The 25846-nt window shown below is 38.9% G+C and overlaps 1 protein-coding gene across 11 annotated transcripts in view; it reads left to right on the top strand.

The window, feature by feature from the left end:
- Znf638 (zinc finger protein 638) overlaps window positions 1–25846 on the top strand; it is a 129492-nt gene that overhangs the window by 47982 nt on the left and 55664 nt on the right. For 7 of the 11 annotated variants that reach the window (XM_052721421.1, XM_052721419.1, XM_052721411.1 and 4 more), the window contains exons 2-3: window positions 18216–19728; window positions 24884–24945. In XM_052721421.1, the coding sequence (XP_052577381.1) occupies window positions 18216–19728; window positions 24884–24945 (1575 nt within the window). Of the gene's footprint in view, window positions 1–4930; window positions 5073–17891; window positions 18077–18215; window positions 19729–24883; window positions 24946–25846 lie in introns of those variants that run through there. The other 4 variants (XM_052721416.1, XM_052721417.1, XM_052721418.1 and 1 more) reach the window with 4 other exon arrangements.

The following is a 25846-nucleotide window of genomic DNA, read 5'->3' as shown; positions in this document are numbered from 1 at the left end:
TCTGAGGCTCTCAGATGACTTAAGGCTATGTCAAGCTGACAATTAAAAGTAATTAGGACAATTGTAAATAAAATTTAGAAATATTTAGAGACTGTTATATAATTACTGGGAATTTGTTCTTCTAAGGTGTCTTAGTCACTGTTCCATTGCTGTGAAGAGACATCATGACCAAGGCAATTTTTTTTTTGAGACAGTGTTTCTCTGTGTAGTTTTGGGTGCCTGTCCTGGATCTCGCTCTGTAGACCAGGCTGGCCTCAAACTCACAGAGATCCACCTGCCTCTGCCTCCCAAGTGCTGGGATTAAAGGCATGTGCCACCGCTGCCACCACAGCCACCACCCGGCATGGCAATTCTTATTAAAAAATGCAGTTAATTGGGGGCTTGTCTACAGTTTCAGAGGCTTAGTCCATTATCATCATGGCAGGGAACATGGGCACAAAGAGGATGGTGGCAGGGAGCATGGCGGCAGGCAGGTGGAGAATTGTGAGAGTTATATCCTGATATGGAGGCAAAGAGAGAGGGTGACACTGGGTCTGGCATGAGCTTTTGAAACCTCAAAGCTTACCCCTACTGACACACTTCCTCCAACAAGGACACACCTCCTAATCCTTCTAATCCTATCAAAGAGTTCCACTTCTTGGCGACTAAGCATTCAAATACATGAGACTATGGGGGCCATTCTCATTCAAACCACCACATTTCACTCTCTAGTCTTCATAGGCTTGTAGCCATGTCATAATGCAAAGATGTTTCAGTCCAACTTCAAAAGTACTCATAGTCTATCACAGTCTCAACACTGTTTAAAAATCCGAAGTTCAAAGTCTCTGAGACTCATTGCAATTTCTCAACTTTAACCCCCTCTAAAGTAAAAAAGCAGATCAGATACTTCTAACATACAATGGCACAGAATATACATTACCATTGCAAAAGGGAGTAAGGGGGGAAATACTGGACCAAAACAAGACCAAAAACCAGCAGGACAAGTGCCAAATTCTGCATCTCCATGTCTAATGTCAAAACATTCTTCAGATCTCCAACTCCTTCCAGCTTTGTTGACTGCAACACACTTCTCTTTTTTGGGCTGGTTCCACACCAGGTCTGCAGCTCTCCTTGACAGGTATCTCATGGCTCTGGTATCTCCAACACAATTCAAGCTTTACCTTCACAGCTTCATGAACTGGCATCTCTGGACTGTAGGGGATTTTTCCTGTCCTGATTGCCTGCTTCTATATAACTGACACAGAGGATTAATATTACTTATAAATGCTCAGCTGATAGCTCAGGCTTGTTACTAACTCTTATATTTAAATCAACCCATATTTCTTATCTATGCTTTGCCACATGGCTCATGGCTTCTTACCTCATCTTCTATATGTCCTGCTTGCTCAGCAGCTGGCTGGTGTCTGACTCTGCCTTTCCTCTTCCCAGAATTCTCCTAGTCTGGCTTTCACACTCAATCTCTTCCTGCCCAGCTATCAGCCAATCAGCTTGTTATTAGCCAATGAGAGTAATACATATTCACAGTGTACAGAAGGATTATTCCACAGCACTGGACCCCCCGACATAAGCCTGGCCTCGGCAGCTTTTCTTAGCCATGGAGGGAGATTTCATAACCCTTTTCTTGTATCCTTGACTCTAAAACCAGAACCACGTGGTTATGGCTGATCCTGCCAAGTTCTGCTGCTATACTGGGGCTAGAACTTGGCTCAGTCTTTCAATTACATTTGCCTCAGTTTTCTGTTGTTGATGGTTTCCTTACCAGCTTAAGATTTCTTTTAATTCCTTTTCACAAGCTGGAAGTTTAGCTGAGTAGGGTCTTGTCCTGAGGTTACCACTTCCTTTATTCCATTTAGCATTAAGCTCTTCTTTAAACTTTTTATCTTCTTGAGCACTGGACTTAGCTCCATTATACTTCCTGGTACTTCTTTTTACCTCAAATTGTACATTTGTATTCTCTTTGTCCAGCTTGCTTCTTTTCATTATGGATCTGAATAAGAATGATTACTAATAACCACATGACACAGTCAAGACTAGGCTGTTTTGAAATCTCCCCTGCCAATATCATTAATTCAAAACTCTTCAGTTTAGCCTCAGGCAGATTTTTAGGACACTGGTGAAAAGCCACATTATTTAGCAAAATATTACAAGAATTGTCTCTAGGCCACTTAATAATATTCTTCCCCTCTGAAATTTCTTGAGTTGACCCCACACAGTTCAAATTGCCCTCTGTACTTCTTCCCATGATCCTACTAGTATAGCCCATTAAGATCTGCTTAAAGTGTCTAACCACTTTTCTTCAAAATCCCAAACTCTTCCATAGTCACCCAACAAAATGTATGGTCAAACTTGTCTAAGCAATCCTCCAGTCCCTAGTACCAACTTCAGTTTTAGTCACTGTGCTATTGCTGTGAAAAGACACCATGCAAGGCATTTAACTGGGGGGCTTGCTTACAGTTTCAGAGGTTTAGTCCATTATATCATGGAAGGGAGCATGGAGGCATACAGGCAGTGGCTGGAGCAGTAGCTGAGAGGCACATCCTGATCCATAGGCAGAGAGAAGGAGAGCAAGACATGCTCCTCTGGTGTGGGCTTCACACCTCTTATTCTTCTCAAATAGTGCCACTCCCTGATGACTGAGCATTTAAATATATGAGCCTTTGGAGCCATTCTTATTCAAACCACCACATAAAGAATAGAGTGAGGCTTCTTAGACTACAAAGAAAACTCAAGTCATGAAGGAAAAATGATAGATTTGATTGCATGAAAATTTAAAGTTTATAATGGCAGAGAGAGAGAGAGAACATTAAAGAAGCTAAACTAAATGCAACATTTAACAAAAGATAAATATTCTTTGGAAAGCAGCTATATATACCTCTATACCATCAACACACCTTGGAAGATAAATATTCTTTGTATATATTACCTTCTGGGCTAGAAAGACAGCTCAGTGGTTAAGAGTGTATTCTGCTGCTCTTCCAGAAGACTCAAGTTCAGTTCCCAGTGCCCATATCAGATGGCTAACAACTACCTATAATGACAGCTCCAGAAAGATTTGATGCCTCTAGCCTCCTCAGGCATCTGCATGCATGTGTATAATACCTCCCACCCCAGATCCACACACACACACAAACAAAATTAATAATAAAAATAATTTTTTTCAAGACAGGATTTCTCTGTGTAACAGCTCTGACTGTCCTGGAACTCTCTTTGTAGACCAGACTGGCCTCGAACTCACAGAGTACGCCTTCTTCTGCCTCCTGAGTTCTGGGATTAAAGGTGTGCAGCACCATGCCCAACAACAATTAGGTTTTTTTGTTTGTTTGTTTGTTTTTTTTTCGAGACAGGGTTTCTCTGTGTAGCTTTGCGCCTTTCCTGGAACTCGCTTTGGAGACCAGGCTGACCTCAAACTCACAGAGATCCGCCTGGCTCTGCCTCCCGAGTGCTGGGATTAAAGGCGTGCGCCACCACCGCCCGGCAGTTTTTTTTTTTTTTTTTAAAGAATTATCTTCTGCTAAGAGACAGTTAAGTCACTAGATACGAGAAAAAGGTATTTAAGAAGTACTTAATTGTTTATTTGTTTGAGGCAGTGTCTTATTTACCCTATCACTCAGACTGGCCACAAACTCATTGTGTATCCCAGACTGGCCTTTGACCCCAGATCCTACTAACTCAGCCTCCTTCTGAGTTGGATTTCTGGTGTGTACCACCACACCTGGCTGAAAATGGAAGTTTTTAAATGAGGAAATGACCATGGCTAGTAGATATGAAATAATGCTCTATAATTACACACAGACACATACACACTTGTGCATCACATATACATTTTTACCTCTCAGTCATTCGTTCTTTCCACAAACATTTACTGCTTTTTCTATTGTCTTGGAATAAAGTGAGGAAAACACAAATACCCCAGACTTCATGGGGCCTTGCATTCTACTGGAAAAAGATCTATAAATAAGAAATAAAACAAATAATGATAGGGGGCTGTTAAGAGCCCTGGCTGCTCTTGTAGTGGACCCTGATTAGGTTGCCAGCATCCACATGGTGGGTTACAACCATCTGTAACTACAGTTTCAGAGGATCTGATACCCTCTTCTGGCCTCTGATCTGGGATTAAAGGTGTTCACCACCATGCCCGCTTCCTATGGTTGTTTTAGTGTGAATTTGTGGTCTGTAAAACAGATATGAGAGCCTCAAAGTAGGTAGTATCACTGTGTATTACCTAGTTGGCAAGGGTTGAATTTTACCTTTTTTTTTTTGCAATGACTGACTGTTTGCCATGGCATTATTGAGTCAACTTGAGAAGACGGGGCATTGAAGAAACAGATTAAGAAATTTTTCTTAATCCAAGATTTTTCATGGGCAAAATCAAGATTATAGATATTTACCATCCAGGTAGTTTTGTTGTTGTTTTTTTTTTTTGTTTGAATTGTGAAATTACATGAAAGGATTTCCAGTGTTAGCCTTTTAGTTTAGTAAGCTTTCATTCTATTCTAATTTTCCATTTTAAAAAATGGGAGATAAGTTCCGGTGTGGTGGTACACTCCTTTAATCCCAGCACTTGGAATGTAGAGGCCGGTGAAATCTATGTTGAGTTTGAAACCATTCTAGTCTATATAAGGAGTTCGAGACCAGCTAAGTCTCGAAAAAAGGTAAGAGATAAAGGCTGGGAATGCTTACCATATTTAAATTATTACGCTAATAAGTGCGACGTGAATGTTGCTTTGTGATACTGAGGGAATGGTGATCAGGGAAGACTTCATGGGATAGAGAGACCAACGTGGTTTGCCAGGGCTGAGACCTGAGTGATAGTACCCAGACCGCTATGGCTGCAGGGCCAGCCGCAGCAGGCGATCGCCCCCTTCTGGCAGAGGGCGGTCCTGCCCCTGACAGCGTCTCCGGCGAACGCGGAGCCCGTGGCACGCAGGCGCGATGAGTGGACAAGGGCGCTAGGCGAAGGTGCGCATGCGTGGAGCCCTATGGAGGCGGTAGCTGCTTCGTCGTCGTGACTGGAGGCCGAGTGCTAAACTGTGGGGAACGGATGGGATCCAGCTGTTAGTCGGTAGGCATAGGTAGGACCTCTGCCTTGCGGGGAGCCGTGGGCTGGAAGGCAGAGGCCCTGCGCGCAGGCCCGAGCCGTTCCTGTGAGGTCGCGGTCGACTATTGTATGTGTCGCAGCGGCTGCGCACAAAATGGCGGCGGCGGGGGCGGGAGCAGCTGAGGGACCCTCGGGTGGGCCTCGGCCGTGGCCTGCTCCCCTCGCCGCTCGCCGACCGCGCCGTCGCGCCGCAGTGCCGCTGGGCGCAGCCGCCCGATGCCGCCGCCCTGCGGAGGAGCGGGCGGCGCCCTCGGGGAGGTCTGGCCGCCCCTTCCTCTGCGCCGCGGTTCTGCCGCTCCTCAGGCCTGACAGCGAGCCGGGCTGGGAGGCCGCCGCGCGCCAGAGCGCCTTTCGGATCCCCTGTGGGCCGCGTGCGCCCTTAGCCCCGCTGGAAGAGCGTCCTTGCAGGGAGCTGGGGTGGGGGCGTGCGGGCTGTTGCGGGCCAAGCGCCCCAGTGAGCACCGAAGCCGAGAATGTCGGCCCTGGGATGTCGTAAATGGCGGTGACACTTCCACATCCTTAGAGGAGTCGTGAACCCCGCACGTCAGGGATAGCTGCCTGTGTTGGTGTGGGTTCTAGCTTGGGCCTGTTTTGTTCAAGAGAAGATGTCTATGCCACTGCCTCATCCCTGAGGATGTTTCAGACATCCTTTGTTGTTGGAAGTAATTGCCTATGAGGGAGTCTCAGTATTACAAAATCTTGGAGCTAGACAATGATTGTAGCCTCGAGCTATTTAGTATTAAAATTACCCTTTGGCAGTTTGGGAATTTTGGAAGGAATACTCAGTGTGAAAAGTTGTGAATAAAAAAGCTTGTCACCAGAATCCACCCGACGACGCGGATTCATCTTTTCTAATCAGGTTTGAAATTGTTCATATACACAAAAATTCTCCATCACCTCGTCATTTTGTATGAAGGGTTAACTCGTTTTTCAAGGAAGTTGTGTTTACTGCTTCAGTTTAGAAGTTTAAAATGACAAACTGGAAAAAGATTTAAAGAAAAATTAATATAAGGACGTTAACATAGAAAAGTAAATTTGTTTATTATGTTTCTTCAAAATGTTGTTAATGATTATACACTTCGGATTTAATGGGCTTATATTGCATTCTGCTTTATAAAATTTGACTTTTATATTTCCATATTCTGTAATGTGTACTTTCAGATACGTGGAATCCAAAATGTAATGCACTAAAATATACTACGCCATTCCCCACCTTGTCATTTGTGTTGAAACCGATGAGTAAAGATAAAACAGTTGAAAGAAATCACAAAAAATTCTCCTTCGTTTATTTTGATTAACTGGTCTTTAAAATGTATTCATTTGACACACATGTATTACCTTGTGTATTAATTATATTTTAGTTTTTGCATTTGTTATGGAGTGTGCTTATACATTCTAGTTCTAAAAAAGGTTCTCTACGGTCACCACTTTCTGGATGTCTTAAGAGTTGTTTTTTAAGGATATCTTCGAAATTTTAATTTTTATGTGATAGGCAAAAATGACGAGTTTGGTGGACAGTAGGTTTTGGAATCAGAAGTTATGAATTCGAATCCATTTTTCTTTTACTATTATGTGTGAGGCTAGTTGTTTTAGTCTTTCTGAACTTTTATTTTCTTATTTGTAAAGTAACACTACTTGCTGCTTGGGATTTCTTTTTATATGTATGATCACTGAGATGTTGTATGGAATTTTCCTATCCATAGATGTTTCTTAATGAATTTCACTTGTACTTACTTTAAAATTTAGCATGACTAAGTAACATCTTCTGATAGAAAATTGCAGCCTGTAGATACTGCCTTTTAACTAAAAAAGGAATTTAGATTAAATTAATAGAATTGAAAATTATCAAACTTGAAAATGTTTTGAATCTATAAAGTTTATACATTCCTTTTATTTCACTTACCAGAATCTACTGTAATAGTTTGTTGATTATTTATTTACAAGATCTTGCTGGGTAGCACAGACTAGCTTAGAACTCACTATGTAGATCAGATCCGGGTGGCCTTGGACTTGGAGGCAGAGGCAAGATGATAACTCCAAGTGCTGGGATTACTGGCATGAACCTGCTTTGTAATAATTCAACAATTGTGTTACTCTTTGTGTCTAAGTAGCGGGTATGTATTGGATACTCCAGTATTGAATACATGAACTCAGATTATGGGTGCCAGAGCCTGGGTGGGCTCTCATGCTTAATTCATTGTGCCTCCCATTGATTAAAGTTTGACTAAGTCTGTCCAGTTTCTTAATGAAAGCTATATATATTAAGATAAAGTACTTCTAATATAGAGGTACCCAGTAACACAGTTTTGGTTGTTTTTCAAGGAAACAGGAGTTAATGAATATTGAAATGTGATAGTTTAGAGATCAGCAAAAGAAAAAAAGTTGCTGTGACTAAAGTTAATAAGCCCTCATTTATATTCAACTTTTTTATTGTTTTTTATTGTTCTAACTTTGTTCCATTTGAAATTTGTGGTTGAAAGTGAAAATGGAAGGAAAGTATATAGAAAAATCAGAAGAGAATTGTGGAAAGAATAATGAGAGAAGGTGAGGTGTAGAATTAAAACCCATAGTTATATGGATTCCATGAGAATCAAGAATAAAAAGTTGGGATTGACAAGAATGGGGAGCATAGGATAGCTCCAAGGTACATACATACGTGATCTTAGTAATTATCTTGGGGCATATATATTTTGATTATTTTTCAGATCTTAGAAACCAAACTCTGCTTCTTGTTTCAGTCCAACATTAATTCCTTATATTTAAGTTTTCAGCTTTCCTTTTACTAAACTTTTAAATTGTCTCTGCTTAATGAAAATTGCCCCCCCCCCCTTTTTTGTTTGAATTTCACTTTTGTATTTTAAAACAGGATCCTGCTATGTAGCTCAGACTGGCTTCAAATTCTCCTGCTTCAGCCTCTCAAATGTTTGTTTACAAATGCCTGCCACCAGATTAATTTGTTTAATTACATAAAAATTAAGCATCACAAGTAAAAGGAATTATATGACTTATTCATGTAACTATCATCCAGCTTCAGTAATTGTTAGCAAATGGTCAGTCTCGTCAAATTTCTACTCTCTACCCTATTTTAAGCAAGTCTTATTTATTTTTTGGTTTTTTGAGACAAGGTTTCTTTGTGTAGCTTTAGAAGCTGTCCTGGATCTCACTCTGTAGACCAGGCTGGCCTTGAACTCACAGAGATCTTCCTGCCCCTGCCTCCCAAATGCTGGGATTAATGGTGTGGGCCACCACAGCCCCGCTTTTTTTGTTTGTTTGTTTATTTTGTTCGTTTGTTTTTTGAGACAGAGTCTCTCTTTATAACCCTGGCTGGCCTGTAACTCTGTAGACTAAGCTGGCCTTGAACTCACAGAGGTCCACCTGCCTCTGCCTTCCTATGCTGGAATTAAAGGCGTGAACAACCACATCTGGGTCAAGTAAGTCTAATATCAGTTCTAGCAACTCAGTTCAATTTTTTTTCTAAAATATTTAGGTAGTAAATTGCTTATATAAAATTATTAGTAACTATTACTAATAAATGTTTATTTGTTAATAATAATTTCTTAATAGCCATTCAGACAGTATTGAAATTTTCCCTCTACCACATATGCAGCTAATCAGTTGTTTGAAGTCAGGATCCAAATAAGATTTATAACTGGAGCAGTTTGTAATTGCTTGATATGTCTCTTCTTTTTTTTGGTTTTTCGAGACAGGGTTTCTCTGTGTAGTTTTGCACCTTTTCCTGGAACTCACTTTGTAGACCAGGCTGGCCTTGAACTCACGGAGATCCTCCTGCCTCTGCCTCCCGAGTGATGGGATTAAAGGCGTGTGCCACCACCGCCCGGCTTTTGATCTGTCTCTTAAGTCTATTTATAAGTTCCTCAGCTACTTTTTATTTATCTAAGGAGTAGTTTTGGTGCCTGTCCTGGATCTCGCTCTGTAGACCAGGCTGGCCTCGAACTCAGATCTGCCTGGCTCTGCCTCCCAAGTACTGGGATTAAAGCCATGTGCCACCACTGCCCCACTAGGAACACTGTTTCTTTTCCATTAAATAATAGATAAGTAATGCCTTGCCTCATCAGTATTTGAGTCTATGCATTTTGATGTAACTTCAAATACCTACTTAGTGGGTAAAATTGTTTGCTGCCAAGCCTGACAACCTATTTGGCCCCCAGAACTCACATGTTAGAGATAACTCACTTCCCCAAGTTGTCCTCAGATCTCCACTCAGATAGCATGACACCTACATACCCACATCTCCAAATGAATAAAAATGTGTTTTAAAATTATTCAGGAACTGCTAGATCTTAATTTAGGAATTATTGAGAGAAAGATAGGAGTGTACAACTAGTGTTTGTAATACAGTGTTTTCAGGAGTTGCCCTTATCTTAGTAAAAGCTTAATAAAAGAACACCTATCTGGCCGGGCGGTGGTGGCGCACGCCTTTAATCCCAGCACTCGGGAGGCAGAGCCAGGTGGATCTCTGTGAGTTTGAGGCCAGCCTGGTCTACCAAGTGAGTTCCAGGAAAGGCGCAAAGCTACACAGAGAAACCCTGTCTCGAAAAACGGGGAAAAAAAAAAAAAAAAAAAAAGAACTCCTATCTGATTAAAAGCATGTTGTTTACTAACCTAGTGTTGAGTACCTGTTATAATAGTAATTGATCTTCCCATCATATTCTTAAGGGTTTTTAATTTTATTTTTTGCCTGAGTTTTTTTTGTCAAATGTCAGTTTTGCCTGAATGTATATTTGTGCACCATGTGTTTGCAGTGCCTGAGTTTAGAGGGCCCAGAAGAAAGCATTGGATCCCCTGGAATTGTGAGCCACCATGCAGGTGCTGGGAACCAAACCTGGGTCCTCTACAAGAACAGCAAGGGCTTCTCCTTGCTGAGCCATCCTTTTTTTTTTTTTTTCTTTTTTAATTTCCATTTCAAATTACACTCTGCTTTCTTAGTGTCATGTTGTTAGTAACAGCAGAATCAGAATGAAAACACTGAATTTATGGTCAAAGATCTTTTGTTTGTTTTGATAGGGTCTAAGTTTTTAGACATTTTTCTGTGCTGCCTCTCTAAAGTTAGTTGATAGTATTAAGTTTTACTTAACGGGAGTGAACCAATTTTGTATGAAATCAGTCATTGGCATTCCTCCTAGCCTGGGTGGGTATGTTTCAATCAGTGGAAATTTCCCCAAAGATTAGATTATTATGGATTTTGTAATTGGCTGACTAATAGTCAGCAGTTCGGGAGAGTACATGATGTAGAAAAAGAAGGGCCAAATAAAAATTTGCAGCTAATACTCTTTATTATATTTTCCTGCCTCTTATTTTGTTTGTAATCTTTTTCACCTAGGATACAATTAAGTTATATAGTTCAATGGTGGACATAAGATGTTGGATCATTAATTTTGAGTGAATTTAAGCTCTGAGTGACATGAAAATGAATTGTTTCTCTTCTCTCTCACTCACTATTTGACAATAAATTTTGTACATTTATCCTTTATCTCTAAATACTTAGCTGTGTATCATAGGGATAAGATGTTTTATAGTACAGTTCCAATGTCCGTAAATTTAACTGATAACGTTCTTTAGTCTGTAATATGGTTTGTTGCTTCACCCATTAGTATTCTTTGCAGATTTTTTTTTCTCCCTAAAGTATAGGATTGGTCTAGGGCTAGATACTGTGTGTAATTGTCATGTCTCTTTTACACTTGCTTAATCTGAAATGTTTTTATAGACCATTTCTCATTTTGGATTGGTCTGGTGTTCTTGATTAAACATAGTGATGACACAAACCAGAGTTTCTCCCTCCCTCTACTCCTCCCATTCCCTCCCACCACCTCCTTATACCCCCCTCCCCTAATCCACTCCTCTTCCCTCTCCATTCAGATGGGGTAAGGTCTCCCTTTGGGATCAATAAAGCATTAGTTACATATTCTTGCTTTAACATATTGTAATCTACTCTAGGGAGATGGAAACAATTTTGGCCCATATCCTACGTGAGAGAAGCATATAACCACAAGGTTGGACAAGGGTGCAGTTGCATCTCAGAAGCAACTGGAGCTGGGCATCCAAACCTTAAGTGTGTTTACCCTTTACTACTACTTCCCTGTATTGTGGAGGCTTTGTCTTATTTTAGTGCTTGTGCTTTCTAAGGTGATAAATACAGTTCTCAGCAGCATTTGAGTTTTATAAACATTCACCTCTTTTTTCATTTGTAATTATGACCAAGTAATCCCAAAGATGATTTCTTTATTCCAGCTTGGATCAGATCAGGTAGTTTTTCTTGAGCTAATCCACTCATTTGTGTCTGTGTGTGTGTGTGTGTGTGTGTGTGTGTTTGTATGGAGATCAGAGAACAACCTTGGATGTTCTTCAGTTGCTGCCTTTGTGTATCCTGTTTTATCACTCTGCACCTTATTCCTGTAAAGTGGGGTCTTGCTGAACCTAGAATTCCATTGATGCTGTTGTCTCCATCCCCTTGCAGCACTGAGATGCACCACTTTTGTGTAAGTGTGGGGGATTTGAACTCAGGTGTTTGTTCAGTGTAATAATCCCTCTTAACATGGTTGAGTGATCTCCCCAGCCCAATATTTTTATTTTTTGGAGACCTCGTCTTACTGATTGGCCAATGAGTCCCCAAAGATTTGCTTGTTTGTCTCCCTGGTGCATGACTACACCTAGCTTTCAGAATCAAGTCCAGGTCCTTGTACTTACCGATCCATCATCTTCTCAGTCCTAATATACTATGTTTATTAAAGATGGCAAGGTAAATGAGACTATCTGCCTGTGTTCAGGAGAGTATCTTTTATAGTCAAATCAATGCTATGCTGTGGAGATGCATTTATTTATGTAGAATACGTATTCCTAAAAATAAAGTCATCTGATTATTTTACTTATTTTTTTTTTTTTTTTTTTTTTTTTTTTTTTTTTTTTTGGTTTTTCGAGACAGGGTTTCTCTGTGTAGCTTTGCGCCTTTCCTGGAACTCGCTTTGGAGACCAGGCTGGCCTCGAACTCACAGAGATCCGCCTGGCTCTGCCTCCCGAGTGCTGGGATTAAAGGCGTGCGCCACCACCGCCCGGCTATTTTACTTATTTTTTAAAAAAGCTATTTTCCTGGGAATAACTATTAGATTACTGCTATTTGGGGTTTTTAATATGTGGTTTTACAGTGATTTGTCCCTAGCATTCCATGATAGCAATTGATCTTTGGTTTAGAATCTTTTAAGGATCTGTGTGTTTGTGTGTGTGTGCTGAGCCATCTCTCCAGCACGCATTTTGGTTTTTAGCTGAAGCCATGATATCCATCTGTCTTTTCAAGTAGCAGGAAAGTCAATGCTACTTTTAATGATGTCAAGTAGTGCTTCTGATTGTGTTTGCTTGACCATTTCCTTAAAAGTGACACATTTTGGCAGTTTGGCATCTAACATATTTACCTAAACCACACTTGTGACACTTAAATTGTGACTGTGCCTCTTTTGTGAGACACAACAGAACAGAACTAATGACAGTAACACGTTGGCTCTCTGGATCTGTTTGGATGGTAGAAGAGATCAACAGGTGGAAGAAAGCACAGAATGCATGTTATTTTTGTGATTAAACAATTGGACTGTTGTATTAACTGACTATTGTCATAGCTGTGTTCCTAAGTGCCAAAGTGAATCAATTTATTTTGTAATTGTGTTCTAACAGAACAGCATAAAGTAAGATAGGGGGAATATACCTAGAAAAAGAATGTTAAAATAGTATTTTCCTTTTGTGATGAGTTCATAGAAAACTTTTCTTTGGGTGTTGTTCAGGGCAATTTTTCTTTTTTCTTGCTTTTGGTGAAAGGTAAAGAACATTTTTTTAATAATTAGGAAAAAGCTATATGTGGTTGATTTATTGTGCACCCCAATAAACTTATCTAGGGATCAGAGATCAGAACAGCCACTATATTAAACATAGAGGTTAGGCAGTGTTAGCACACGCGTTTAATCCTAGCATTCTGGAGGCAGAGATTGGTCTGGATCTCTGTGAGTTCAAAGCAACACTGGAAACAGCCAGGCATGGTGGCACATGCCTTTAATCCCAGGAAGTGATGGCAGGAAGCAGAAAGGTATATAAGGTGTGAGGACCAGGAACTAGAGCCTTGTTAAGCTTTTAGGCTTTTAGCAGCAGTTCAGTTGAGATCCATTCAGATGAGGACACAGGTTTCCAGTTTGAGGAAACGAGACCAGCTGAGGAATTGGTGAGGTGAGGTGGCTGTGGCTTGTTCTGTTTCTCTGATCATTCAGCATTCACCTCAATACCTGGCTCCGGGTTTGTTTTTATTAGTAAGACCTTTTAAGATTCATGCTGCAGCTATAAAATAAATTTATGTATTTGAGATACAGCATGAAAAGAACAGTGAAGGGGGGGGTGTGGGTTCTGTTGATATGGTTACTTCCTAGCCGTGTTCTAAGGCTTAATCTGTAAACTGATGTCCTTTGCTTTCAGTGATTTTTGTTTATCTCAGGTAAGATGAGTATTAAACAACATTGTAGAACATGATATTCTATAAAGTCTCAAGTGTAAGGTTTTAAAAAATTAATGTATTAATATGTATTTGTATGTATATATGTGGACACATATGTGTCACATCATACAGGTGGAGGCCAGAAGCCAGCTTTGTAGAGTTAGTTTTCTCTACTTCCACTGTTATGTGGATTCTGAGGATCAAACTCAGGTAACCAGATTTGTGTGACAAACACCTTTACCAACTGATCCATCTCACTGGGATTTGATATCAATTCTTTCATAATTCAGTGGAGCCATCATGATCTGGCTGGCTAACTTTTGGTGATTGGTCTAGATTCTAAGAAATTTTAGATTTATTGATACTTGAAAATAAGGTCCCCTTCCTTCTGAACGATATTGTTAAAATAATAGGCAGTTCTTGATTTTCCATGGAAGTGGACATTTTGGAAATACTTCATGGGATCTAATGGCAGTATCTTTTTAATCTGTCAAGCTATTCATACTTGTGCCAAGAAACCAATTTCTGCTATTGTTTTCTTCTCCACTTCCTCCTCTTCTTCCTTCTTCCTCCTCTTCTTCTTCCTTCTTCCTTCTTTCTCTTCTTCTTTTGTGTATATGTTTGTGGGCAGGTGTTCCACAAAGTCTGTGTGGAGGTCAGAGGATAACATTCAAGAGTTGCTCTCTCCTTCCACCCTGTAGGTTCCAAGGATTAAACTTAAGTTGTGAGGCTTGGCATCAAGAGCCTTAAACACTGAGCTTTCTCACTGACATTGTTACTAGTTTCTAAAAGAATTTTGTTTTATGGTTGATTATACTGAAGTTTTGTTTCACAGTAATATGTTTCTGTTTTTAAAGGACAATGAAAAGAATTTAAGATTGCTTTTCATCAAAATAAAACAATTCAAATGATTTACCATGTAATATTCTGTTATGAAAAGTATTAAATAGAGATTAAAATGTCAATTGAAAGCATCAAATAGACTGAGAATACTGGGTAGCTGGTTGTGGCAGCTCTTAACTAGCATGCTTGAGGCTCTGGATGTTTGTTCCTAGAATAACTTCAAAATTATACTTTGTTGGCTGGAGAGTTTGCTTAGTGGTTAAGGGCATTTGTTGCTCTTAAGAGGTCTTGAAGAATACAGTTTGTAAAACGGCTGGTATCTGTGTTCTATAACTGTATCATATCACTGTAAGTCCAGGGTGCTAGGTACTTTAGAGAATACATAGGGTTTTCCTCTTAGAGAACTCAAGTGTAGTTCTCTTCAACTTAAAATTGTTCATAGTTTCATACAGTAATTAGATGGCTGATAAATCTGTACCATTTGTGTTTTACTTGGGGGAAGAAACAGTATTTGAAAGAATTAGTGTTTCTCATATAAGAGCAGTCTTCATCAACTGGAGAAAATGATGTAGAAAGAGTTAGAATAGAGGCTGGGGAGATGGCTCAGTCAGCAAAGTGCTTGTAGAGGAAGCATGAGGACCTGAGCTTGATCCACAGCACCCAGGTACAGCAGTATACATTTATAAAATCCAGAGCTAGGGAGGCAGAAACAGGAGGATTCCTATGGCTCACTGGCAAAGCCACAATGGTGAGTTCCAGGTTCAGTGAGAGACCTTTCTTGAAAAATAAGGTTGCTGGGGCTGGAGAGATGGCTCAGAGGTTAAGAACACTGACTTTTCTACCAGAGGTCTTGAGTTCAATTCCCAGCAACCACATGGTGGCTCACAACCATCTATAATGAGATCTGGTGCCCTCTTCTGGCCTGCAGGCATACATGCAGACAGAGCACTGTATATGTAATAACTAAATAAATGGTTAAATAAAATAAAACTTATTTAAAAAAAAAATAAGTTGCAGGGTTTGTCATCCCAGCACTCGTGAAACTGAACACAGGTTTCTTAAGTTTGAGGCCAGCCAGAGCTACACAGTGAGTCCCTGCCTCAAAGAAGATTGAGTTAGATGGAGAATGATTGAGGACAACCTCCATAGACACATGAACATGCACATACATGCCACCCTCAAAAAAATTGAAAACTGCTTACCTGAACAGTGCTTATTTTTTAAGAAGCACAAACAAAGTTGTTCTTAGAAATGAGTCTACTATGACAAAGGTAAGCTAGTTTAATGATTTAAGGATTTTGGAGTTTGTTACAAATAGCATTTTAAAAATAGTGAATTTAGATTTGCTGTTGGTGAATTCATAGCCTGAGCAATTTTTATTTTTGTGTTTCATTCTAACTTGAAATCTGAGGGCTGGGGAGATAATCTCAATAGGTAAAACACTTCCTACACAAGCATGAAGATCTCAGTTCAGATCTCCAGAACTCATGGAAAGCTGGGTGTGGTATCCAGCTTCTGTAATCTCAGAATTCTTATAGGGAGGTGGGAAGGAGAGACAGTATTATCCCCAGAAGGTCTTGGGCCAGCCAGCCTGATATATGCAACAGTTAACAGCAAGAGACCCTGTCTCAAACAAGGTAGAAGGCAAAGACCAACAACTAAGATTGTCCTGACTTACATATGTGAGGTGGCGGGCACATCCCTACACTCATCCACACAAACACATGCATAGATTGGTGCATACAGAGCTTTAAAAAACTAATTTTTAAAATTACATTAATTAAATTACATTAATAATGATGACTTTGAATGTGATCTTTTAAATACTTGAACAAACATTTGAGGTTCTTCTGAATAGGGTTTTATATACTTGGGAGAAAAGTCTTTCAGTGAACACAGAGCTTCACTTGATGCTGCATTTTTGGAAAGAGCATGCATTTTGTTAGCACAAAACACAAAGTAGAGATACCAAAAGTGGTTCAAGAAATAAGAAAGGATGTTGAGACTCACTTGATATTAGTGGTCAAGGAAAATTTGATGGAAGCTGATCATACAGAATATGTATAAAATCAAATAAGTTCACCATCTGGGACAAGTAGGTTGCTTTAATGGGAAGAGAAAGGTACCAAGACCTAGCTGGAATAAATGCCTGGTAAATTATAAAGATAGAGATTGGCTAGATTGTTGGACATTATACATACAAAAAATAAAATGGATGGGATCCTTCTAGGTGTTTGAACAGGAGTAATGTGGTAAAAATGTTCTTTTACAAAAGTTAAAGAAATGGAGTGTGAGGGTGATTTAGCTCAGTGGTGGAGCGCTAATTAGGTCTCAGCTCTGGGGAAAAAAATATGTTGACAGTTTGCAAAATGGTTGGATTTGAAGAGAGAGAAGGTTAACCCAATAAATAATAAGAGTTTTACCCAAATATATTTTCATCTTACTAACAAGCATAAATAAAGCATAAGGACTTGAGTTTAATTCCCAGAACCTAATAAAACTATCGGGCCTGGAGAGGTGATTGAAGTTTTCCCAGCACTCATGTGGCACAGCTCACAAACACCTATAATTAGTTCAGGGGGATCAGATGCCTCTAAGTTTCCTCAGGCACTCATATATATGTAATTAAACACATGAATATATTTAAAGATAAATGAAAGTAAATCTTTAACTATATGGGATAACTATATGGGATAACTATATGGGAGAGGGAAGTCTGCCACTGTGGCTGCTGACCGTGGTCTGAGTGATAGTTGAAGTACAGGGCTTCTTCTCCCTGAAGTTGGTTAGACTGGGTAGTGTAACAATGTGAGGACTTGGTCAGTAACCACTTTTAGCAAATTTAATGTCTGAGATCTGCAGGATAGTGTTATTCACATCTGTTAGTAGTTGTGAGCATGGATTGTGGGGCTAAATTAAATCTGAATTTGATTTGAATGCAAATCCAGCATCATATAATCTGCGTTACTTAATCTCTCAGTGTAAAACTATGCATATCTCTGGGAGTTGTGAGAACTAAATGAGTAAATCCATGTAAAGTGCTTAGAACAGTAACTAACACATGGACATTGTCTATAAAGTTAATCATTGTTACCTATGTATTTTTCTGTATTCTCAACAATGGAAAGATCAGAGCAACTGGTTTTGTTACATATTATATTGTATGTTATAAAGAGTTCCATGCCATTGCACCTCCTTTGTTAGACTTTATAATTAGATTCTTGGTGACACAATTTTCTTTACCAGAAACAACTGTTTAATAACAGCAATATAAGTATAGTTTAACTGCCATGTAGAATTTAGTAGATATGAAGGCTGATTCCAAGAAGAATGTGTCTTACAAAAATGGGTCTAAATAAAACTTTAAAGTTACAGTTCTTTCATTGTTCTTATGTCTAATCACACACATACTGAGTGTGTGTGCATTTCTAAGAATTTTAATGCCTTCATCTTTTTTTTTTTCAGTATAAAACCACAAAATAAATCCTCAGTCTTTTTCAAGATTATGTAAAAGGACTTGTGAGTTACATCTCAGCACCTAGGACAGCACCCAGTACTGCACATCATGCACAGCAATATACCTCTGGCTTGAGGTTTGGGGTTTGTGTCGTGGAAAAGAAGAGAAAGTTTTAGGGGACATTTTAAACTTTGTAAGCCCTTATTCTTAAAGTATATGTAATGCAAAGTGGTATCATGACTTTATTTCAAAATGTTTTACTCTGGCTGTAGAACCCACTTCATGAAGTAGTTTGAGTTAAAATGATCTAATATTTGTGTTTTAACTTTCAGCTTTGTGTTATTCTTGGAAAATTTCGCACCACTTGTGAATTCCTTGAGCCTGGGCATTGCAAACCCACTTCTGTTGGGCCCATCTCCTTTGCACTTTGCTCAGATTAAGACTCAGTTGGCGCTTCAGCAGCTGAATGCCGTTGCCTCACATGGTTCAACACCACCTTATACTTTATTAAATCAGGCATTCTTGAAAGTAGCCATGTCGAGACCCAGGTTTAATCCTCGAGGGACCTTTCCACTTCAAAGGCCGAGAGCACCTAATCCTCCTGGGATGAGGCCTCCAGGACCATTTATAAGGCCTGGATCTATGGGTCTTCCAAGATTTTACCCAGCAGGGAGAGCTCGTGGAATTCCACACAGATTTCCTGGCCATGAATCTTATCAGAACGTGGGACCACAGAGAATGAATGTTCAGGTAACTCAACACCGAACTGATCCAAGATTAACCAAAGAAAAAATGGATTTTCCTGAAGGACAACAAAAGAAGGGGAAACCTCATGGTAGTCGGTGGGATGATGAGCCTCATGTAACTCCACCAGTGGAAGTGAAACAGAGTCCTGTAACCCAGGTTACAGAACAGAGTCCTAAAGTACAGAGCCGCTATACAAAGGAGAGTGCCTCAAGTATCTTAGCAAGTTTTGGATTATCAAATGAAGACCTAGAAGAACTTAGTCGCTATCCTGATGAACAGCTAACTCCTGAAAATATGCCATTAATATTGAGGGATATAAGAATGCGAAAAATGGGGCGCCGATTACCTAATTTACCTTCTCACAGCAGAAATAAGGAAACACTTGGTAAAGAAGCAGTTTCAAGTAATGTGATTGATTATGGGCATGCAAGCAAATATGGCTATACAGAAGATCCACTTGAAGTACGTATTTATGATCCTGAAATCCCAACTGATGAGGTCAAGAATGAATTTCGGTCGCAGCAGAACATTTCTGCAACTGTTCCCTCTTCAAATGTGATATGTAATTCTGTGTTTCCTGTTGAAGATGTGTTTCGTCAGATGGACTTCCCTGGTGAGTCCTCCAGTCAGTCTTTTTTCCCAGTTGAGAGTGGAACCAAGCTGTCAGGCATACACATTTCAGGACAGTCAGTCCTTGAACCTGTAAAATCCGTCAGTCAGTCTACTAGCCAAACAGTTAGCCAGACAATGAGCCAGTCTCTTATTCCTCCATCTGTGACCCAGCCATCCTTTTCATCTGAATTAATTTCAGCTTTAAGCCAGCAAGAGCGGATCCCACATAAGCCTCTGATCAGTTCAGCTGATGCACATGTTGGACCTAGAGGAAATAAAAAGAGTTACCAATCAGAAACTGACTTGCCCATTCGGTCTCCCTTTGGGATTGTGAAAGCTTCATGGCTACCAAAGTTTACACAAGCTGGTACCCAGAAAATGAAGAGACTGCCTACCCCTTCTATGATGAATGATTATTATGCAGCGTCTCCAAGAATATTTCCACATTTGTGTTCTCTGTGTAACGTAGAATGTAGTCATTTGAAGGTGAGTGTTTTTAAGATTGCTGTACAATGATGCTCAGCGCCCACGTTTTCTCTAAATTCTGTTATGTATGCTGCTGTTAACAAAGCATTAAGTCAGTGACCAATTAATTTTGATTGCAACCTTGGCACCTACTTGTAATCGTAAGTAACCTAAGTACTGAAATGAATGGCTTTCTGCATTTGTGTTACTTGGCATACTATATAGTGTGCCATTATTTTGAACTTTCAGTTATCTGACTTACATGGTATCAAATTTATATAATAAATTGTATACTCATAACAATGCTACATGAGAAAGTATGTTTAAGATTTATTAGAATAAAAATATAAAACTCATTTGTAATATACACTTTCAAAGGACAGTATATTTTAGCCTTGTGTATATCTGTTCTAAACTAAAGATCTTAATGTTGCTTTAAGTGTTTCTGATTTTTGTATGGACCAGTAATTTTTCTTGAGAAGGCACTTTTAAAATTATTTCGTAGCAGAATGATTCAGGATGTAGTGATGATTATGGAACCAGCCATGAGTTCAGAAAATAGAGTAAAATGCTGGAAATTCAGAGAAGAAAGTCCAAAATATATGCTAAAGGTACCTTTGTGGTTAGTATAGACAGAAGGAAAATTTTGCATAGGTGCTGAAGAATACTATTATGTAGTATATGCTGTTTGATAGTAACCACTGGCAAATCTGAATCACTCCCCCTTTTTTTTACATACATGTATAGGAACCACTGGTTCTTCTGTTTACTACTGCAGTTTATACATATAGATGATAGTAAGAAGGGAATGCACTTTAAAAAGCTTTAATTTAAAGCTTTAGCCTTGAATTGGCTGGGGGGCATGAAGAGGCTTGCTTACTTATGTGTAGGTTTTCATTCTCTTGCTGTTTTTTTCTCCTGCAAATATTGCCACTTTATTGTCTCTGTATTCATTTATCAGGGTTCAGTCAATAATCTAAAACCTGAATTGAATACTCTTGTCTTCAAGTTAACTCTAGCAAAAGACAGCATCATTCTGGGCTAGAAAGTGTAGTTCAGTGGTAAAGTACATGTTTAGCGCATACCAGGCCCTGGTTTCAATAAGAAAGCAGCAATCTATCCATAGACAAATATGCTGGATTTTAATACAGCAGTAGTTGCCTTATTCCACCAAAGGGGATAGAGTTGTTTGTCACTCAGAAAAATCTCAGAGTAATTCATTCATAGCACTTTGTAATCTGTAAATAGCCCTAGACTGTTGAGTCTTTGTTATTGTAACTGGGCATACTACTAACATTTCCATTTATTTTGAACTTTTTTCTTTGGTTTTTCAAGACAGGGTTTCTCTGTGTAGCTTTGGAGCCTGTCCTGGAACTTGAGCTGTAGACCAGGCTGGCTTTGAACTCACAGAGATCCGCCTGCCTCTGCCTCCCAGTGCTGGGATTAAAGGTGTGTGCCACCACCACCCAGCTTATTTTGAACTTTTAATCAGTCATAATGAGTTGAAGAAAATATATCTTAACTTACGATGTTTTTATTTTGTATTGTAGAAAAGGTATCTATCCATTATGTATTTACTGATTTAGTTTTGTATGTGATTCTACAGTAGATGCTGGGGCAGAAATAGAGAACTATATAAAATTTGTTTTGTAAAGCAGCTTATACAGTCTCATCAAGAAAATGTACCCGAGGATGTTTTAAAAGTTAGAAACAAGCAGATGGTGGTGGCACACACCTTTAGTCCCAGCACTAGGGAGGCAGAGATAGGTGGATCTCTGAGTTTGAGGCCAGCCTAGTCTAAAGGGTGAGTTCCAGGATAGCTATGGCTATATTGAGAAACTCTGTCTCAAAATGTTATTTAATCATTTGTTCATCACATTGGGGAAAGATATTTATTATTTCTATGTTGATTTCAGATTTTGTAGCAGTCAGGCCAGCATTACAGTACCTGTAGATTGTCTAGCAGTTGGTTTGAGAAGACTTTTACAGTCTAGTTAGATAAGGCCGATGGAGTGACAGTTATCAGATGCTCTGTTTGTTTGGAATAGAATGATCTGAAGAAGTCTTTGTGGAGTAGTTTGAAGATATTTTTGAATGATGAGAAAGGTTTAATATGCCTTTCTAAAGAAGAAAAATGGCATTCCAGATGGGAACAGCAACATGTAGAGAGGTAAAGGTTCTTAGAGAAGCTTTATGGTAGGAGGCAGTGAAGAACATACTAGAAATAAATAAATATGCAAGGCATTGAAAAGCTGTTGTCAATTTAGATTTGAGGTGGAAGACATTGAGGAGCTAATTAAATTTTTTGGTATGTGAAGTGACACATTGAAAGTGTTTTAGGGAGATTTAAATGTAGATAAATAGGAGAAAGGGAGATTGGTTAGGCAACTTAACTGGAAGCTTCCATAGTCATTCAAGTGTAACGTGGAGAAACCTGGGTTAAGGTAAAATAAAATTTTGAGAGCAGAGAAAAATCATAGTCATTCATTAAAACAGCACTGTTTTTTTGGACTGTGGAGATGGCCCAGTAAATAAAAGCACTTGCCACATAAGTGTGAGGATCTGAGTTCAAATCCCCAGGATCAAAGCCTGTCAAAGCCTGACAGTCATGGCATGAGCAAAGCCTGACAGTCATGGCATGAGCATCTGCAGCAATCCTAGCAGTCCTATTGGGAGATGGGTAGATAGAAACCAGAAAATCTCTAGAAGCTTACAGGCCAACTAGCCTGTATATACAGTGAGAAAATAACAGAGAACCTGTCTCAAAATAGAAGGTGATGACTGACCTCCAAGGTTGTCCTCTGACATCCACAAGTTTGTTATGGCTACTGAGTTAACATTGAATGTGCATATATGCACATGTTTTGTGAATATATATATACATATATATGTGTGTGTGTGTATATATCTATATATATTTCCCTGCTTCCAGTCTTAACAGTCAGGGTAACAGATTGGGGCTCAGCTATTTAAAGAATTCATCACTGCTCGATGGACAATAATGGCATGTGAATGTGGATTTAGATGTACAAGTTGCCTCTTGTTTCAGTGATATATTTTATTGCCTTGTGTATATGTGTATATTTGTGATATTAGAAATATGTAGCCAGTATTTGTGATTTCTAATTTCAGGCTTTTTCCTACTAAGTAAATCCTACAACATCTTTGCTTTCTACATTTGAGTCTTTAAAACTATAGCCTGAGGTGTACTTTGAGAATGCAGTAATAGAATGTAAGATGTGCTTCCTCACAAACTGGGGTTCAGGTTTTAAAGAGATTTGATTTAATTTTCTATGTCCTTCTGATTGAAATAACTTGATTCAAGTAAATCCCCCAACTTATCTACTCATTTATATATTTTGTGTGTTTGTGAGTGTGGGTACACATGTGTCCACAGTGAGTTTGTCTAGGTCAGAATATTGTGAGAATCAGGCTTTTTCCTTCCATCATGTGGGTCCAGGTATGGATTGAACTCTGGTCATTGGGCAACAAACATTTTTTTTTTGAAGCCAGTCAGAAAATAAAGAGCAAACTTTGATAGGAGTTGGTCATAGCTTGATTCAGAGCCAGCCCAAATCTAGTTCTTGGAGCATCTTTGCTTCTTAGGTAATTATTTTTCCTATAGAGGCAGTGCTGCTTTTGAGCAGCTATCTAGGTACCATGAAGTCTAGAAATTGGGGTTGCATAGGTACATTTACTGAGCTAGTGTATCAAGAAGGATGCCTATTGGAAGATAGTGTGCATGTGTGAGTTGAATTAGAAAAAGTGCCTTAAGTAAGCAGGGCATTGACCACCTTCAGCTTATATAGGTATTACAAAGAAGCATATCCATTATTATCATTTCTTTGTATGTGTTTCAAGAAAAGCTGAAAATCAGATGTGGGGGTGCAATCTGGATTTATAAATATAAATGTTGGCAACTTACTCAAATAAAACATTTTATGGTGCAAATAAATCATGCCTAATTTCCTGCCTGCCAGTGTGTCTGTTTGGTAAAAACAATACCTAATTTATATCAAAGACATGGGTTGAGCACTACCTCAGACTCTTGATTGCTGAATTCTTTTAGTTTTTTATTTGTAGCACTAAGGCTATGCAGACATTTTGTTTTTACAGTTTAATGAAAACCTTTAGTCTGTCAAAACTTAGATGCACAGTGTTGGAAGTAGCTTGACTTTCAGGTCTTGACAAGGTAGAATTCAGAATTAATGTCAACTGTAGTTTAATTGTGGAAGCTTTGTTTTTTAGGGGTGATTTAAATTAAAATGTTTTGAAAGTGGAAACAAATGTTTTTCTCAGAAGTTTTAAAATACAGAGCTATTTAGTAAGGGTTGTTTTTTTTTTTTTCCTGTCTACTTTTTTCCTCTCCAAATGCTGGAGGAACAATAAAACACTGAGTAATAGACATGTTTCGCCTTGAAGACTATTATGTTAAAAACTGTATTATCTGTTCTTCCTTCCCCTCTTCTAATCAAATATATCTTCTAGGAGGTATACTTATTGTTATAGAATGTAATTTTAGGACATTTATTTGTAAAAAAGTGTATAGGAAAGCATTTTGTTGATTGTAAAGCTGTATGTGTAAGGGATACTATGTCTTTGAAATTGTGTTCCTTTCCTTTAAATCTTGAAAATAAATTAGATTTGATCAGTGACAATTTTTACTATTTTACTAATCTTTTTCCCAATATAGTGAGTGTGTTGTTTGGAATGCCACTAGATTTTGAGGTCATATGTTTTGGTGGTCAGTTGCATTTGCTTGACCTTCAGAGGAGTAAGTCATCAAGATGCTGTCTTTTGAAGGCACCATCTCAGAGATAGTACTTGATAGAATTTTTGGTGTTCTTTGAAATGTTGATTTATAGTTGAGATGTTATTTTCAAGTTTATGCTTTTCTTCAAGTCTAAATATATGTATGCATTTCAAAATGAATGTTCATGGCTATAATTAAAAAATTTTGTACTTAAATATCATTTCAATGGGATTAACATGATGTGGGGTTAAATGTATTTGCTCAGAGGACTTTAATTTTTATTTGTGAAAATTATGTTGTATCTAAATATTTATAATTAGATTTGTTAAATTTTCAAATACCCTTTTGTCATTAAAAAAAAACCTAATTCATTAGTCAGCATGAGGATTGTTTTAATTTCAGCCTTCTCTTTTTTTACAATAGGACTGGATTCAGCATCAAAATACTTCCACCCATATTGAGAGCTGTCGGCAATTACGTCAACAGTAAGAACATTTTCTTCCCTTTTTTTACAGGCAGCAGAGTTAGAAAATAGCTAATGATCACATATAACTATTAAGTATTTTCAGTGTGATAATTTGTTAAAAATACTTTTTAAAGCTATTGCTTATTTAAAATAATAATCCTAGAGAGGTATGTTTAATTTTCCAAAAGGAGAGCGCCCTGTGATCCTTCTCTGTCTCCTTCCTACTTAATCCCCAGTAGGTAATTTTTTGATTGATTTTCCTTGCTTATTTGCCTTTCCCAGATTGGTTGAGAACAGATATCATTCTTTTCCATTATCTCCCCCTTCCCCCCTCCCCCAATGCCTTTTATTGAAGGAGGGAGGAGGTCTTAAATACAGGCTTACAGCACAATGGGAGAACCCCAGAGGGCAGAAGTTTGCCACCATGTTTTACAATCTTGCATCTAAGCTGTTAATGCCCATTATGCAAAATACACAGACAAGGAACTTCCCTTAAGCATTCAGGAGGGTGGAACCTGGCAGGGAATTAGCATAGGGAGGATATCAAGGTCAAGGTCAGCAAGCAAGGCAACAGTTACCCAAAACAGGGGCCAGTGGATGTAGGGATGATGTTCTGGCTGTCATGCCACAGCTTCCCAGAGGGACCATCCACAGTCTTCTGGGTGGCAGTGATGGCATAAACTGTGGTCACAAGTCCCTCAACAATGTCAACGTGATCTTAGATAACCTTGGCCAGGGGCTTAGCAGTTGGTGGGGTAGGAGGCATTGCTGATGTCTTGGGTAAGTTGTCATACAAGTCATACAAGTAGTTCATGTCCATCACAAACATGGCATCAACTAAAGGGCCAGAGATGGTCACTCTACCCTGCAAGTGGACCTTCTCCATAGTGGTAAAGACACCAGTACTCTATAACATAATC

This window comes from Peromyscus californicus, unplaced genomic scaffold (assembly GCF_007827085.1).
Source record: "Peromyscus californicus insignis strain IS unplaced genomic scaffold, ASM782708v3 Scaffold_6__1_contigs__length_162567912, whole genome shotgun sequence".
Lineage (NCBI taxonomy): Eukaryota > Metazoa > Chordata > Mammalia > Rodentia > Cricetidae > Peromyscus > Peromyscus californicus.
Note: the sequence above shows the minus strand (reverse complement) of the source record. Positions and strands in the feature narration are given on the sequence as shown.